This window comes from Neofelis nebulosa, chromosome 8, assembly GCF_028018385.1.
Source record: "Neofelis nebulosa isolate mNeoNeb1 chromosome 8, mNeoNeb1.pri, whole genome shotgun sequence".
NCBI classification, from domain to species: Eukaryota; Metazoa; Chordata; class Mammalia; order Carnivora; family Felidae; genus Neofelis; species Neofelis nebulosa.
In genome coordinates this window covers 13934388-13953030 of record NC_080789.1, presented here as the reverse complement: position 1 = coordinate 13953030, position 18643 = coordinate 13934388, and the positions used below count along the sequence as shown (strand labels likewise).

Below are 18643 nucleotides of genomic sequence, written 5' to 3'. Positions count from 1 at the left end.
TGAGGAGGGAAGACCACTATTTCAGGTAACATGGTGAACTAGATGACCTCAAAGCCTTCTCAGTGAAATATATGTAGTATATATGCATATAGAATATGCATATACCATATTACATACAATGTATGCATATGAGATCCATCCCATGCATGTATATTACATGTACCTAACACACACAGTATATACTAAAATGTATATTCTACATATACAACTAAAATACACCTATGTAAGGCACAGCATTTTACAGCGTTATGTTCTAGGAATCAAAACCCAGACACATTATCAGGCTGAAGGGCTCCAATCCTGTTTCCACCCCCTTCTAGACCATAGGTCTTGGCCAAATGGTCTCTAGTTTCAGGTTCCTCATCTGCACAATGGGATCATAACAGCACTAATCTTAAAGAGTGGTTGTGATCACTAAAAAAGCTAACCCACATTAAATACTTAGTACTGTATCTGGTACAGAAGTACCACATAAATGGCGGCTACTATTGCTATTTTATTACCATTTTCCATGTACATTGTTCTATCCATCTTATTGTTTAGCATATTAATATTTTCTCCACTCATTACTACACTTGCCAGAGGACTGCCATTTCCTACACACAGAACCAGCTTTCAAACATTTAATCCTAGCTTTCTGTTTTTCATTTTCCTTATTTCACAGACTTCTGCTATTAACTTTATTTTCCTTCTGCTTTCCTTAGGTCCACACCATTGTTCTTGTTCAAATTATCGAGTGGAATGTGAGGTTCATTTATCATCATCTTTGTGTTTGAATAATGAAGGCACTGAAGGCTATTAAAACATCTCCAATGACAGCTTTGAGCACACTCCATAAGCTTTACTGTGAAATATTCCTCTTTTGTGGTTTTCAAAATAGGCTATAATTTTTAGTTTTATTTCCTTTTGGATTAAATAAGCATTTAGAAAAATTCTTTACCTTCCCCTAATTTCCAGGTATTTGTAGCCCCCCATCTAAAAGTTTGTGATATGTACGACTAATTCATTGCAGTCAAAACTGGGGCCTATATAATCTTTATGGTTCAGAATTTAATGAGGTTTTCTTATGCTCTCAATTTATGTAATTTTTTTCACAAACACACAAAAATCCATTTTTATTCCATTTTATGGATATGAGCTTTGATATCTACTCATAATGATTATATTCTTAAAACTGCCTTTGTCATTAACAATATGATTTGCCTTGTTAGTGGTTGAAACTCTACCGATATATCCTATATTTCTATCAGTTTTTGCTTTATTAGAAAGCTTTCTACTTGGAAAACAGCTTGGCTATTATCTCCTCTTATGGATATCACACTTGTCAACCTAAAATTACTAATTTCAATTAAATATACTTTATATTTGAGATGGTCTGAAATTAACATATTCGTACCCTATTTTTCTTCGTATGTCTGAGACATCCTAATATAAATTTTATTTTTAAATTTTATGATTTATTTTACATATGTTTCTTTAAGATTGTAAACATACGGTTAAGATACTGCTATCTAATCAAGCATCTGAGTTTTTCTCCAATGACAGAAGTTTCATGCTTGTATATTTGTTGGTTTTGCTTCTGGAACAGTATTCTTGTGCATAATTTTTCAGCTTTGAGAAAAAATTTAAATGCGTTATAATCACCCCTTTAAAACAAAAAACTCAACAAGTGTATACAGTCTGCAACCAGCACACAATTGCTTTATACAATTCTATCACCCTCTCCCTGTGTCCCCTCAGCCCCTTTTCAGGTGATCCTGAAAAGATCCTACTCTTTGGCTCCTCGTAACTTCTGTCTTGCTTTCGAGAATTTTGTACGAATGCAGTCATATAACGTGTAGTCTTTTGTGTCTGTTTTTTTTCACTCAGCATACTACTTTTGAGATTTACTCAGATTGCCATATATATCATATTCAATGCCGAGTAACATTCCATTAAATGGATATATCACAACTGTTTCCCCTGGCTAATGGACATTTGTGTTCTATGAATAAAGCTGACGTGAATAATCACAGACAAATTTTTGTGTGCGCACGTTTTTATTTCTCTTGCATCAATACCCAGGAGTGGTACTGGTGGGTTGTAACATACGCCTCATGGCTCACGAAACTGACAAACTGTTTTACCAAGTGGATGTACCACTTTACACGTCAGCTAAGTACAACAGTTCCCATTGTTCCGCATTCTCACCAACACTTTGTACTGTCAGTCTTTTTAATCTTAGCCACTGCAGGGGGTGTGATGTGGTATCCTGTGATGACCTTAATTTGCATTTCCCTGGTGACTAAGGATGCTGAGCATTTTTTAGGGATTTGCTGGCTATCCCAGTCTTCTTCAGTGATGTCTCTTAAAATATGCTGCCCGTTTTTAAATTGGGTCATTTGTCTTCTTGTTACTGTTGTATGAGTTCTCTACTTATTCCAGATACACATCTTTCATCAGACACATGCTTTGCAAATTTTCTCTCCAAGTCTGTGGCTTGTCATCTTCTTATTAATGTCTCGGAACAAAAAAACTATCAGTTTAGATGAACTGCAATTTATCAATATTTATTTCTTTTAGTTTGTGCTTTTTTTCAGATTCCACTTAAGAAATCTTTGCCTAGTCTAAGGTCTCTAAGATTTTCTCCTCCGTTTTTTTCCTATCACCAGTTCTATTGTTTTTAGTTCCTATCTTTAGCTGTAAGATTCATTTCAAGTTAATTTTTGTATATGGTATGAAGAGGGTCAAGGTTCATTTTTTCTGCATACGGATATCTAATGCTCAGCATCATCATTATTTTTTTCTGCTCCCTACCTACTTTATATAGACTTTGTTTCACTTGCAATATTCACCTTCAACAACTCAGTTTTAATTCTATTTATAACTTTACCAGTGGTCACCTTTGATTTTTTTCAGAAACATCTTGTCTCTCCTCGACGATCAGAGAGAAGGGTTACAAAATTCCACTTGAGTTATACAAAACACAAGACACTTAGCAGCTTTGAGTCCAACAGCACCTCCCAACCTGTTTTAAAATGACTGATCAGACTTCAGTATTCAGTACACCATCATTTACAACAGCCAAGACACGGATGCAACCTAAGTGTCCACTGATGGATGAGGAGAAAAAGAGTATTGTTCGGCCATAAAAAATAAGATCTTACCATCTGGCAACATGGATGGCCCCTGAGGGGATTATGATAAGTAAAATGAGTAAGACAGAGAAAAACAATTAGATATAATCTCCCTTACATGGGAATCTTAAAACAAAAACAAACAAACAAAAAGAAATCCAAACCAAAAACAAAACAAACAAAAACAACCCAAGCTCATAGATCCAGAGAAGATAGACGATAGACGGTTGCCAGAGGTGGGAGGTGCGGGGCGGGCAACACAGGCCCAAGAGGGAACAACAACCAAACAAACTGGTTATTTGTGTGTGTGTTTTAAAGAACAACTTCAGGCATTTGCAGTCATCTTTGCAACTGACTTAAAACAATTATTTACAGATCATTCCACGTGTAACTTCTTTCAGTACACACTGCCTGCCCCTTTAGAATGAGATCTCTTCATTCCTGAATATTCATTTTGATGACTGTTTTGGTTGGCTGGCAAATTACTGATGACACTTCCTCCAGAAGTACACAGTGGTGTGTATTTTGTGAGCTGTTGCATTGAATATCATTTTTCTGTTGTCTTTATACGTGAGCAAACATGGCTGGTGTTCTGAGGTCTCTGTCTTTCTAGCTCAAAAAGCGTGGTAGACATTTTATTAAGAACATTTATTACCCCAGCAAAAAGGCTTATGTAGAACTTTTACTCTTCAGAGATGTGTTTCTCTCTACCCCTTGCCCTGGAGTTACGGTGGAGCCTCAGAAACCAGGTTTTGCTGCTTCTCCACAGCTACCAGTTGTACGTGGCCATTGAGCCCTTGAAATGCAGCCTGTCCTGGTTGAGATGTATGAAATACACATTGACTGTTGAAGATCATATGGAAAAAAGTACATGAAATATCTCAATAGTTTTTAAAATACTGATGTTGAAATGGTAATATTTTGGATATAGAGGATTAAGTAAAATGTTACTATTAAAATCCCTTTCACTTGGTTTCATTTTGCCCTTGGAAATATGACCAGCAGAAAACTTGAAATTATACCTATGATTTGTCATTGTATTTCTCTATCAGACAGCACTGCTCAAGAGCCAGATTCCAGTCGTATTCTGGCTCACAATGCTGAGTAATTTCAACAAGTCTCTTTCAGAAGATTCCATTTCCTCACCTGGAAATGGGTGAAAATAATTATACTAACCTCAAGGCTTACTGTGGGGATAAAATAATAATATGTGTGTAAAACTACTGTGTTGGCACATAATCAATTCTTATTAATGAGAGCTATTATTATTCTCAAAGGAAGGATTTTTTTGTATTTTTTGTAATCCTTATGACTCATAATGTTTCTAGGGTGTCCCCTGATGTGGCCAACTTGTTGCTGATTTTGCCTGAATTGTAGGGGCTTTTTTTGATCTGTGTGCATAGAATTCTTCTCTCTTCTTAAGAATTTTTCTTGGATTTCATCACCCTATGGATGGACCACCCATCACCACCCTTGCCTTGAAGTTCCTAGAGTTCCTAATTTGCATTAACTTTTCATCACGCAGTCTTAGGGTAACATGTCAAAAATACACCTCATCTGAAACACTGAGGGTCTAACATTTCACTCCCCAAGTCCAGCCTTTTATTCTTTCAAAACATTTGGAAGAAGAGTCATGTTCTCACTGGGAAAATGTCTTAACTTCCTAATTCTCAGTTCACTCTGCCCATTCCTGTCACTTGTCAAATAGCTCTGGTTTTATTTTGTTTTGTCTTGGTTTGGTTTGGGGCCAGCTTATATTCCAAAATCCGTTGCTGTCACCACATTGTGGAATCACTGATGTTGCTTTTTAACTCAAGCTGTGGATAGGTACAATTTTTTAGTACTAGGGAAGAGCACTGTATTCAAAGCCAAAGAAGTAGATTCTGGCATCAGTTCTGCCTCCGATTATTCCTTTGGTAAATTCCTTATTAACACAAGAAAACATGTGCTGTTTCCACAGCATGGGATTCTTGAGGACACAGTAGAATAAGGCACAAGAAAGCATTTCCTTCTTTATCAGGGGGAATGGATTACAAAGGAGAAGAGGACAGCAGTGAAAATGGGAAGGGATCGACACTCATGATGGGGACACTTAATTACTTTGAATGTGTTTAGGTCTGAGCCCAGGCCAATTACAGCTCCTGACGGGGCATGTCACCTACATAGATCTGACACAACTATTGTATTCTGAAGGACCACAGAGAATGGTGGACAAGACAGAGACAAAAGTCAGCACATTCAAGGAAGACAACAACTTGGAAACCATGTATTACACAAAAATGTCACAAGGTATATTTAAGTGACAAAAGCGTTTGCCTTTGTGCTGGTGTTTGTGGAGTACTGCAGAGGCTCTCTTTAGATAACCGCACCCTGCTGTCCGGTGGGAGACAAGCTTATATTGTTCTTCTCACAGGGGGTGGATAAACTGCTACCTACACTTCCCTACCTGTTTCCTAGGAAGATGTGCTTCCAGATGATGGACATTTTCACTTAGGAGGCACTCATGCAAACAGGAAATCATAGGGTTTCAGGGTTAGAAAGAAGCCCAATAAAAATAGCTACTGTTTTTAGATAGATGAGGCCCAGGGTTGGGGGGGGGGGGGGGGGTGGTGGCAGCGGTGGTTAAGAACTGTCCAGGATCTCACATGTGATTCTTCCTAACACAGTCTCTTCCCCAAATTGGGTCTGGACGTTTGGTCTGTGGAACCTGGGATGTAGTTCGAAGGGACTGCACTCGGCAATAGTTGAACTTCACGTGCAGGCTCCAAATACCCCCATGGGGCTGGAGCAGGTTCCAGTTAGACTCTGCCTGCAGAGCAAAGACAGACATGCTGGGACGTGTCTCATGGAGGATATGATCTGCTCTAAGATGCCCTGCAGAAGAGTAAGGAATGAAGTAAGGTATGTGTGATCTTTGGGACTGTCTTGCGTGGCTTCTGTAATAATATGGCAATACCCAGAGTAACATACATTGGTTAATTGTCTTTTAAGATTGTTACCTCTAGCTCCCCTTTATTGGTGAAGATTAAATGCAAGAAATGAGGTCTTGTAATGGAAAGCACAGTGCTTGGCACATTGTGGGCACTCAAAAATTCTATGTTTTCCCTTTCCCTTTCATATATTTGAAAGGCTATGATTAACCTCTTAAATCTGTTCTTGTTCCTTCTCTCTGAGTCTCATGTTATATAGGAGGGCTGGCAGAGGTTAAATCTTATGTTCAGGTATGGAAAAGTTACCATTTTCCCATTCTCTTTATTGTCTTGCTTGGGCCCTGGATTATTCATGTAGTTTGTGAATATAAGGGTTGGTTCCGTAAGGCCAGCAATGGACCTCTGGCCTTTGTGTAGCAAAGGTGAGATCATAGGATGGACGTGGATAATTGAAATGCATCTGAAAATGTATTTAGAATGCTAGTCTTTGGCTTTTAAATATTACACATGGAAAATTGTAAGCAACCAACAAATTATAATCTGCGTTAGAAAAGAATCTTTCTGTGTGAGTTGTACAATTCACTTTATACACAGGCAAATATTTCTTTAAATAATGGGGTGTCCTAATGAGTGGGGCCTGTCCCCTTCTGAGAATCATAGAATCTTAATTAGGAAGGAACTTGGCATTCATCGGGCATAACCTTCCACTTTCTTCTGTAATATTCTATATAAATGGTCATTAATCTTCTGCTTTTGAATACTTCCAGAGATAAGAGACCATTACCTCCCAAAGGACCTTGTTCCATATTTAGAAACTCTATTAGAAATATTCGCCTTGTGCTGTACTGAAATCTTTTATCTTTTTGATTCCCTCATTGGTCCTGAGCATTAATAAAGACCAAATGCAAGTGTGTATATCATTGTCTGTTAACTCATGTGCCTGCCCCACTAGACTGTGAGAACCAAGAGGGTAAGGCCTGTAACTTTTATCTCTGTGCCCAGCTTTTCGGACAAAACCTGGTCAAAAGTGGCTCCAAGAAAAGCATGGATTCCATGCTTTGGGGTGACAGAGCAAGTCAACCAGCTGTTTGGAGACTGGCAGATCTCCTATGTAGGAAGCTGATTGTTAAGAGTCAGCCATCAATATTTTCTGTAACCATCATCCTGAATCCCACTTCATAATCTTTCTGATGTTGGTAACAAGCAGGCATCAGGCCTAAGAGAAAAGGAGATAAATCATGACCCTTGACTGGACAGGTGAATCATGAAACAGCCCCTACCCCAGAAGCTTCTCGTTGCTAGCTCGGGATCATCCTCACCCCAGTTGATGGCATGGGGGTGACTTTCTGAGCCAAGTGGGGCAAGATCAAAGCTGGTACGTAGGTAAGGTCTTCTCTGAAAATTGACAAGATATATATTGCTGATTTAAGGCAAACCGTCCAAGGTAGTGACTACTTCGTTTAGAAAATAATCCTTGGGTGCAAGTGATAGGGCTGCCCCGAACCTCAGCAGCATCGTTGGTGGGGTGTCTTTTTATCCTCAGCAGGAAGCTCCAGTCCCAGTAGGCCTTTTTTTTTTTTTTAATTTTTTTAAAGGTTTTATTTACTTTTGAGAGAGACACAGAGCATGAGCAGGGGAGGGGCAAAGAGAGAGGGAGACACAGAATCTGAAGCAGGCTCCAGGCTCTGAGCTGTCAGCACAGACTCCGATGCGGGGCTCGAACACACGAACTGCGAGATCATGACTTGAGCCAGAGTTGGATGCCCAACCGACTGAGCCACCCGGGTGCCCCCCCACCCACCCCAGTAGGTCTTTAACAGAGGGGTCATGCTTAACATTTGTTCTTCAGGAACAACCAGAAAAAAAACCTCCACTGACAGCTTAGAGGACCCTTGTGTAGACACAATAACAGGGTCCCAGCTTAAAAGTTGGCTACAGAGAAGGAAATTCAACACCGGGGAGCACAGGTTTTGGAATCAGGTAGTTCTGAGTTTTAATTCTGGCTCTGCCATGTATGAGGTGCATACATGACTTGGGGTTAACCTCCCTAAGCCTCAGGTTCCTAGTCTGCATAGTGGGGGTAATAATAGCACCTGTTCCACAGAGTTCTGAGCATTCTATGAAAGAACCACACAACACACAAGAAACAAAGTGTCCCATCAATAACACCTGTCACACTGCAGGCTATGGGGTCCAGAGGCACCGAAAGCAAGAATTCTGTGTTCAAGTGCAACCCAACAGTGGCAATTTCATTCCGCAGCGGCTGCAGCCCATGCCTCTCTCCTCCTTTTCAGATCTGCTCCACCTCCGTGTCTACTGAATTATACAATCCCGTATCTCATCTCATTTCATTTGGAAAGGGAAAAGTTAAACAGCAGCCTTGGCATTCATTAGATGCCTGATCTTAGGCAAATACTCCTCAACTCCGGGCTTCAATTTATAAATTATCTGTGAGATGGAGGTAATAAAACTTCTCAGTCCACCCCACAGGGCTGTTGCGAGGAGTGAGTGACGGCATGCCGCCATCTACAAAGCTCTACACAAAAATAAGCACCCCCCCCCACCCCCCGCCTCCTGCTCCTCTCTCCTCTGTTGAAAGGAGCTGCATGTCTTGAGTGGAGATTGGGGCACAAAGACGCACTCAGTCCTGGTAGCCTGTTGACATGGGGACTTGGAGGCTGGAAATGAATGGGCCCTGTAAACATCAGGAAGACCAATGAGCATTTCACAGGCCACAGAGACAAGCAAGCTGAGTGATCACTATTTGCAAATCTACACTAATTGGTCATTACTGAGAGAAGCATACCAGTCCACTGCGAATTTCCCACAGTTCATTTTTAATCATGCACCAATCCCTCATAAATTTCCTCTTCCCTCTTAGTCCATTCTCCAGCACTAACGGATATAATAAGGGGCCCGCAGGAGTATTTCTGAGAAATGCCATTTCCAACAGCTGTACAAAGCGATTTCTCGGCACCAGATCAGGGAGGCCATCGTGTGTGTCTGCTGAGGGTGCCATCTGACACGCTTCCTGAACGCAACTACAGAACACAGCACACGTCCCTTCCCTTCCTATTCTTCCTCCTTTGCTAACATCAGGTAATGGATGGTGTTTTAATGCATTCATGGAAAGACACTCACCTGTCCCCAGGGATGCTCTTGGGACTTTACACGGGGCAGCACAGATGGAGCTGCCTTATTTATGACACTGCAGGGTCACTGGTAGACAAATATCTGGCGGCCCGCCCGTGGCCCAAGGCACAACGGGCCTCAAGAATGTGGTGAGCCCTGACAGTGATAAAGAAACCCCTTTCTAATGGCTTTATTACTCTTGGGAACCAGCACTGAGCTTATTGTATATCATCATTTTGCAAATATTTTCATAGGCCAGGCATCACACTAGGCACTGAAGACAGCAGGGTGATGAGAAGCAGACGTGATCTCGGCGCTTTGGAGCCAACTATCTGGGGAAGAGGACATTTACCAGCTTACTACACAAAGGCATGAAAGAGCACACAGGGATGAGTTTACTGAAGAAATGTAGGAGACCCTATGAGAACCTATAACAAAGGAACCCCTATGAGATTATGAAGGCAGGGAAGATTTCTCAACGTAAATGTAGCTTAAGCAAAAGAACACGGAATTAACCAGCAATGGGAAAGAGGAGGCAGGCTGGGGGACAGAGGTTAACAGACAGAAAAATAACCAGTGCAGCGGCCCCCTGGTGGGAGGGAACGAGCAGAGCAGACGTGATAATCTAATGGAGGGAGGCAGGAGCCAGAAAGCCCAAGGAGATGCCACCCAGGACTGTGGTCTTGATCTCAGGAGCACGGGGAAACCATGGAAGGTTTTATCCACAGGAAAGGGGATGGCATGGTTGGGCATGACGTTGGGAAATCCAACTCACGCTACTGATGGAGAATACATTTGGGGGAGGCGGAGTGAGCAGAGCAGAGGGGAAAAGACTAGTCTGGACAGAGACTGCTGTTGTGTTAGGGAGAGGTCACAAGAGCTCAGAGTGGGATGGTGGCAGGGGAGACGGGAGACCAGCTAGGATGTGGAGTGGACAGACACACAGTGAGGAAGAGGGGCTGTCAAAGACGAACTCTTGGTTCTGGGGGTGCAGCTAAGCAGACAGATAATGGTGCTACAGCCAAGAGATGCTCAGGCTGCAGGGAGTAGGCAGATCACGGTTTAGGGTTTGCAGAGCTGGATTATGCATAAATCATTATTACTGTGATCATCAATTATGGCCAAATTATGTGTACAAAATGGTTTCACACCCATTGTCCTTACAGGATTCGGACAAGAGTCTCATGGGATACAGGATGGTGGGAGATGGGTGCTAACTGGTAGGGAGATAAAATGCAGGTGTTCAGGACCTTGCAGAGTGTAGCTGGGAGCAAAGGTCACACTAGAGGACAGGACACTGAAGACAGCATCCTTTGGAACACATCAGATTGTTTTTGTTTTTATTCCTATTTTTTAAGCCATGGAATCACCAATTCAAATGGATAAAAATCCAGTATATAAAGTAATAAACAGCAGGTCCACCTGGATTAAAGTGGTCATGGGAGAGTCAGAGCACCAACCCTCCTTTCCCCATCTCGTTCAAGACCTCAGGGAAGCCCTGCGTCCCCAGGAGATTATAGCCCTTGCTATACTCCTTGCCTTACTCCTTCAGTTTCCCAATGGTCCACAGATTTCCTAACAGGCCATATAATCCAGAGTATTTTAATCCTATGTTGCCTTGGCTGCAAAGGGGAGTGTATGGGGCATTTTCAAGAACTTGCATTTCAGGCACCGCTGGGCCTTCATAGGAATTATCTTGTTCAGGGTCTGACTTGGTGGCCGGCCCTGATCGAGCCAGGGCTCAGGACCCAAATCAGATGGTTCTTCAATGGCAAGTGAGGATATGAACCTGGGGTTTTGTTCACCTACTTTTGTGTTTTCTTAAAGAGTAGGGTGTACAGGCTTACAAGGGACATGGCACAGGATAGTCCCAAAAAGGAGAACGAAGAAGGAGGCAGGAGCATCCGTGAGCACCAGGCGCTGTGCCTCCCCTCCCGCTGCTTTTCCCCACTGTGTTGGCGCTTAGACCCTGGGAGACAGAGAGGCTTGCTTTCACCTTAATTAGTGCAGCAATTTGCTAAATTCTGTTTTTCCCTTTTAAGAGTGTTAATCAATTTTAGCTCAGAATAGATTGGAATGGCACACAAATTACCACGACAATCCCCAAATGCTAAATTCTGAACATCTCGATCAACCTCAGAGCCTGAAATATGGGAAAATCAGAAACTCCGGCCGGCATCTCTGTGATCTATTTAAAATGTTATGGCTCCGAAATGAAAAGATAATGGCTTTATGAGGTTTGGAACAAGCAATTTGCTCGAATCTGCCTCATGCCTAGGTGTTTAGTCCTTCCCAAGGTGACTGGAGATAGAACATCAACATATTTCTGCAAAGTTACATGTTCCTCTAACAACAGCAATTTGTTAAATCCACAAGCATTACAGGGTACCAACTGTGCACTAGAAATTAGAAAGGAGTAAGACGTGCTCCCCACCCCCTCCCCCATTAAGAAGGTTCTAAACTAAAGCGGTAGACAGACACCTGAATAGAGAACATCTTCCTCTTTTCTGGAGAGGTCAGGGAAGGTTCTCGGAGGAGGTGCCAATGCCGCAGCGTCCTGCAGGGTGAGGAGGAGTTGTGAAAAGGCAGGTGCAAGGGCAGGCCAGATAGAAGGAACACCATCAGCAAAGGCTCCAACACAGGAGAGCCAGCAGGGACCAGAGGTGGTTTCTTAGAGCGGAGTATGGGACTGGAGGAAGAGTCAAGAGCCAGAAGCAGGACTTCTTAATGAGACCGTGAATCTCAGTCCTGATGCAACAATGTGGCACAACAGATGGATTCTAAGCAAGGAAATGGCATGACCAAATGAGTCTCGTTTGGTGAAACCCTCCAGTCCAACACAGTCTGTGCTATTTATTCAGCATAATCTTTTAAAGCACATTGACACATATTCTCTCATTTTTGCCTATTAATTATCCAATTGAGGTTGATATTATAATCACCTTTTCACTGATGAGAAACAGACAAAGCAAAGGTCTAAGTTATTTGCTTTCTATCTTATGACCAGTAAATGACAACATACGAATTACAACCCGGGCCCATCTGACTCTGAGTTCAGCACTGACCTCACTGGGGAGCAGAATTCTCTAGAACGGCCACCACAGACCTCCTTCAGATGTATACCAGGCCAATGGCCTCCACCTCTAAAGAAAGCCCTGGTGGCCAGAACCGCACAGACCAACATGGATTCTGTGCTGAGGACATGGTTGCTCTAATGTTTTCCGCAGTCAAATCTGATGCGGGTGGCAAACAACCTCAATTATACTCTGGATGTTTCCAGTTGAAAGCTGAGATTTCCTCCACTGCCAGTCTGCTGAACCACAACCAGGAAAAGCTTCCAGCATGAGGAGCTGAGGGGGCCACCTCTCCCCTCCCGCCTGTACCTTGAGCTCGTCCGCATTGTAGAAGTCTACACGTACGGCGGGCACCATCCACGTCTGGAAGAGCGTCGCCAGGATCTGCTCTGCGATGGAGTCGGCGATGAGGTGGAAGTGGAGAGGGTTCCGTCTGTAGGAAGCGGGGAGAAGACGGGTCAGCAGGGAGAGTTCCAGCCATAGAATCACATGCTTACCAATTTCACAGCAGCTGTGAAAGTCAGTCAGGCACGTTACCAACCCAGCGCTAAAAAGGAGAGAAGGCATCTCACGCAACCTCAGGATTTCAGAGAGGGTAAAATCATTGGTAACGCTCCATCCAAGCCAACCAGCATACCTGTTACTAGTATATTTGTGTTTCCAGAAATCTTAAGCATATGTAACAATTTGGTCAAACGGTATCTGCATTGGTTTCAGAAGCACATGGACAGAGAAGGGTCTCTGGACTGGCTGAACACAACTGGGAAGATTCTGAGTTCTGTTTTCTGCTTGCTCCTCTCTAAAAGAAACCTAGGCATCCAAGACGGCATCACCAGGGGCTCCCATCACTGAATGTCAGCTTACCCTCACTTAACATTCCTACAGCTTTTCTTTGTTCCACCTCCATCAACCAGCCATTACTGAGGCAGTACCCAAAATACAAACTAGCATTACACATGGGAAAAGCTTCCGGAGTCAACCAGAAATGGGTTCAAGTCCCAACTGTGGTATTTATTAGTGGGGATTCTGAGCATGTCACTTCTATTTCTTCACTGCTGCTGCTTCATTCTGTAAAACGTTGAGAAACATCTCCTTATTGGGCTACTGTGTCGATAAGTATAATATATGATGCATATCAATAATAAACACAGATAGGACAATAAATAGCAGATATGTTCTCTTGAGAAAGTACCAGGCACAAAGCCATAGTTCAATCCAGGAGGACTACTCTCATAAATACTATCGAGCTAGTAAAAACAGCAGCATAAATTGTAACACCATGCATGAGCACCTTTGGGAAATCTAAAGATGAGAATGACCTGGTCCCCCTGACTTCAAGGAGCTCATAGTCTTTAGAGGGACGGAGGATCCACAATTAAATACAAACACAAGGTGGAACATAACGTTGGTAACAACCACAATAGAACACAATGTTCTATGGGAGTAAAGAAAAAGAAGGGCTAATTCTGACTGGCTCAGGAGTACGAGGAAGAGTTGGGGGAGCAATACCTCAAAAGATAAAGGGGTTTGAAAGGAAGCAAAGGGAGAGGGGGACACAATCCAAGGAGAGTAACAGGAGACTATGGCCAGAGCCGAGGGGCGTGCCAGGAGTATGTGGGGACAAGCGGTTAGCTGGGACCCAAGGGTCAGAGCAAAGGAGGACAAAGTGCAGGAAGTGCAGTGAACGCCCAGTTAAAGAGTCCAGACTTCACCAGTGAGGCGTGGTAGCAACATGACTGATTTCAGCTCTTGGCCCCCCGTGCAGCCTCTCCCCAGCCCTGCTCTAGACCCTCCCTCAGATTCCCATGCTCCCATGCTGTCTTCACCTAGGCCTTTGCATATTCGGTTTGCTCTGTAAGAAACCTTCTTGCATTTGCTCCTTTGATAACTACTTACTGAGCACCTACTACTTACCGGGAGATGAGAAGGATGCTGGGGACAAGGTAAGACACACCATCGCTGCTGTTGGAAATCTCATGGTCTGGCCCTCTCCTCTCCCACCATTCACGCTGCCCAGTCAGCATCTATCTCTTATCCACCCTTCAGTTCTGAGGTCTACCACCATTTTCTCCTAGAGTCCTTCCCTGACTACCCATGACTGGGTCAGGGGCCTTCCCAACGAAAAGCCATCTTAGTGCCATGTACCCACCCTTAGGTTTTGATCACCTGTTTACCTGTCTAGATCCTCACATGACTGTGAGCTTAGGGAGGTCAAGGATTGTGCCAGTCACGTTCAAGTGGATCACCTTATGATGTAGCTCTGTGCATGGAATGCAGGAAGAGTTCAATAAATGAACTGAATGGATGGATGGGTGATGGAAAGTAGACAGATAAGGGGAACCAAGGTGGACACATCATTTGGAAGACGGGACTAGGTGAATGTGAAATGAGGATCTGAGTAGGACTGAGTCTGGGGAAGAACAATAAGGGAGCTGAATCTAGAGGGATTTTAGGAAAAGAGATCTTAGATATGGGGAGAAATGGAGAAAAAGAAGCAGAAGGGGACACTGAGGTTCCTGGGTTGGTGGTGATATCTCCAGGACAGGGGATAGGAGAAGAAAGGTATATTGGAGGAAGATGATGGGTTTGGGATTGGAGGTACCAAGTTTAAAATGAGGGTGGTAAAGCCAGATGGAGCTGAATGAATGAGTCTGGACCCAAAGGCAATTATTATCCAAGGCCAACCCACCATCTACATAACAGGTGCTCAAGGGTGACAAACGGAATAAATGAATACAAGACCCAATCAGCACTGCAGAATTTCTCCACAGGGACCCGTTGCCTGAAAAGTGCAAATCTGCCCATAAACTACCTATAGTCAAGGGGAAGGGGCACACCTGCCCTACAACATTCCCCGGAAGCCCTAAGAAGCTTCCCCATAAGAAGCTACCAGGTGGCCCGAGGGAGGACTGATGCCAGTGGCGGGGGCATGTTTATCAGCCAGTGACTTGCCTGAAAGCTAAGTGAGAGGCAGCTCATCAGAGTCACTGGGAAGACACATGGGTCCATTTAGCCCTCAGTGTTGGCACGGCCACCCCTCCACCCACAGAAGCCACAACGGAGACTTATGCATCCAGAATGGATAAAGGTAAGCCTTTGTAACTATCAGTTTGCATTTGTATCCACAATAGAGGAACGGCGTAATTTTAGACACCGAATGGCAACACAAAACAGACCAACCTACATATGTTTGTTCCAACACGATCACGCTGTCCACACATCTGTATCTCCATGTGCAGCTTGCTCTCCAGGGAATACTCGCCCCTACTTAGAGGTCCCACGAATTCCTGTTCATCCTTCAAACTTCCCTTTTTAAGTCATTTCCTCCAGGACACCTCCTATAAGCCCTCCCTCGTCCTTTTTCCTGCTAACCTGGCATCTCATACGAAAAACATGACTAACATTCCCAGCACGGCACTACGATACTTATTCAAACATGTGGCTCCCTGTCTCTACTACGAGGCCCCCAAGGACAGAAACCGTGTTTTCACCTCCATCTCCAGTGCCCTGCAGAAAGCCTGGCACGTAACAGGGGCTCAACAAACACTTGTGCAACAGGAAAAGAAAGCCAACGTCCCTCCTTCTAGGCCACCATTAACTTTACCGTAAGAACGGTAACAACAGTCAATGGCAGTCTACATCAGTGCTTCGGAGCTGGGGGCTCTGCTCCAGAATGTCTGGAGTGGAGCCCTGGCTGCACGAACTGCTAACTGAAGGCCCAGAAGCACATCACTTCATCTTTCTAGGCATCAATCTATTCATCTCCAAATCAAGAATGGTAATGGTAAGTAAACAATACCACACTGTGCAGACTAAGTGACATAATGTATATAATTTTTTTAATGTTTATTTATTTTTGAGACAGAGAGAGAGAGAGAGAGCGAGAGAGGGAGAGGGAGAGAGAATGAGTGGGGGAGGGGCAGAGAGAGGGAAACAAAGAATCCGCAGCAAGCTCCAGGCTCTGAGCTGTCAGCACAGAGCCTGACACGGGGTTCAAACTCATGAACCACAAGATCGTGACCTGAGCTGAAGTCGGATGCTTAACTGACTGAGTCACCCACGTGACCCAGCATAATGTATATGTAAGGTGTTTAGCAAAGTGCCTGGTGTGTAAGATTTCAACGTATGTTAACCCCTGGTATGGTCTGAATGTTGGTGCCCTGCCTGCTCAAATTCCTATGTCAAACCCTAGCCCCTAAGGTGAAGGTGTCAAGACGTGGGGCCTTTGGGCCCTACTCCCAAAGCAGGTGAGGGTAGAGTCCCACTGAAAGGGATTAGCGCCCTTAGAAAAGAGGCCCCAGAGAGCTCCCCCTCTCCTTCCATCATAGGATGCAGACAGAAGTCAGCAACGTGTAACCGAAAAGCAGGAAGGCAGGCTCCCCCCAGAGCCAGACCACGCTGGTGCCTGACCCTGGATTCCCAGCCTCCAGGACTGAGAGGAATCAACATCTGTTGTCTATGACCCTGCCCCATCTGTGGTATTTTGTTATAACACCCTGAGTGGATGGGGCCACCATTACCAGTGTTAACTCGGGGAACTTATTTTCTCTACTGCTTTACATCACTTTTCAAATGAAGTAATTTCAATAAGTTCCTCCATCCATAAACCCCAAAATGAGTTGAATGAATAAACATGCAACAAAGAGCTGTCAAGCAGTAAGTACAAGTAAGGCATAACAGGGATTTAGGTGACTCAGGAACTGGAACTCTCCTCTCTTCGGGAAGCTATCAGGCTGGCAGAAACAGAGACAGAGAGGACGCAAATAACTAAATAAACATTGGAACACGGGTGGGCCGGAACACTGGGCTACCTCACACAACTGCTAAGTTTGGGAACTGCACACCTCCAGGGGAGACATTTGAACGGACAGTAAGTGAAGGGTACCCTTGGAGTTGGGTGGTGAGCAACTGTGCAACTGTACGGGATGGCTCTGCAAGGAGACACAGAAAAGCTACAGGAGTGGAAGAGGCTACTTCTCCATGGTGGAGAATCTAGGATGTTTGCATGGACTGCGTGGCTGTTAAACCAGACATTCAGGTAAGAAAAGATGGGAGGATGAAGGCGTTCTGCAGGGGTGACAGAATCAGGAAAGGGACAGAGGCAGGGAAGTACACAGCATGTCTATGACGGAACAACAGTTTTATCTGGGTTGACCACACTGCTGCATTTGGTGGACACCTCCTGCATGCCAGGAATAGGGAGGATAAAAGGAAAAAATTAAAGTCCTAACGGAAGGCTGAGCCAGCGTGTGTGACCTCTTAAGATCCATGACTTTCATTCTCTAAGAGAAAGAGACCCAGACAAGACTTGGGTGCCGAGCAGGAAGGAGATCAAAGCTGTAATTCGGGACGTTAATCTGGCAACAGAGCAGAGGATGCACCGGCATGGAAAGGGCAATAGGCCCACAAAGGGCACAGAGAGCGCTTGTGTGAGGCTTTCCCCTTACAAGCTCTCACTCTGGTCTATTGCAAGTATCTCCCCAGAATGAAGAATCAATCCAGAGAGACACTTAGCTCATCTTTAGGGCAAAACTAGCTGTTTGCTTGGCCAAAGGGGTCCATGTGCCTCATTAGAAGACTATGAAAATGTTTAATCAGAGGGCACACCAGGGTCCCCAGTCCAGGGGACCATGGAGGACCTGGCATTTTGCTGACGATCTCTGCAATCCAACGCAGCTCACCAGCAGCTTGGTCTCACTCCCTGGAGGCAGAATGCCTGGAAGGGCTCTACCGAGCTCCACCTTCCACACCACCGTGAGAAGGTGGGTCCTGTCAACCGCACCTCTCGGCAGCCACAGGACAAGCATGTGAAAACACTGCCCAGACCACTTTGTTTCAAGTTTCTGTGTAAACCAGAATGTTTCCCTTGAGCTTTAATCTATAAATCCAACCATCAACTAGACGGTCCCACCTTCATGCCCACAGACCACTCGGAATCAAGATGGCCTAATTACAACCCTCCTAATACCAGGTTACTACGAGTTTTGCAGACTGTTCAGTACCCGTCTTCCCTCAAGAATGTAAGCTCCATGAGGACAGACATTTGGCTGTGATCCATGGTGCAGCCTAGCTCTCAGAACGACACCGGGCATATTAAATAGGGGCCTCTTATACATGTCTGTCTTCCGGGATTCCCTGCCGGGGCTAAAGGCACATCATTCAACATGGGAGTACTGCTTGGGCTCCTTCCCGGCCCATCTCCCACACCCCCTATCAATTCCATGCCCTGAGAGGCAGCTCAGCCCAGTGGTCAGGAGCCAGATCTCTACAGCCAAATTGCCTGGCTGCTTCTTATCATGGTTTGTCACAAAGTAATGATATGAAGTTGAGCAAGCCACTTAGTCTTAGAGTCTCAGCTTCTTAGGTTGTTATTATCAGATTGACTTAAAAT

The 18643-nt window shown here is 44.2% G+C and overlaps 1 protein-coding gene across 3 annotated transcripts in view; it reads right to left on the bottom strand.

Annotated features, from left to right (window-relative positions):
• The window catches only part of LARGE1 (LARGE xylosyl- and glucuronyltransferase 1), a 544808-nt gene that overhangs the window by 250769 nt on the left and 275396 nt on the right, over positions 1 to 18643 (bottom strand). For all 3 annotated transcript variants that reach the window (XM_058741473.1, XM_058741472.1, XM_058741474.1), the window contains one exon: positions 12562 to 12685. In XM_058741473.1, coding sequence (XP_058597456.1) covers positions 12562 to 12685 — 124 coding nt within the window. The remainder of the gene's footprint in view (positions 1 to 12561; positions 12686 to 18643) is intronic.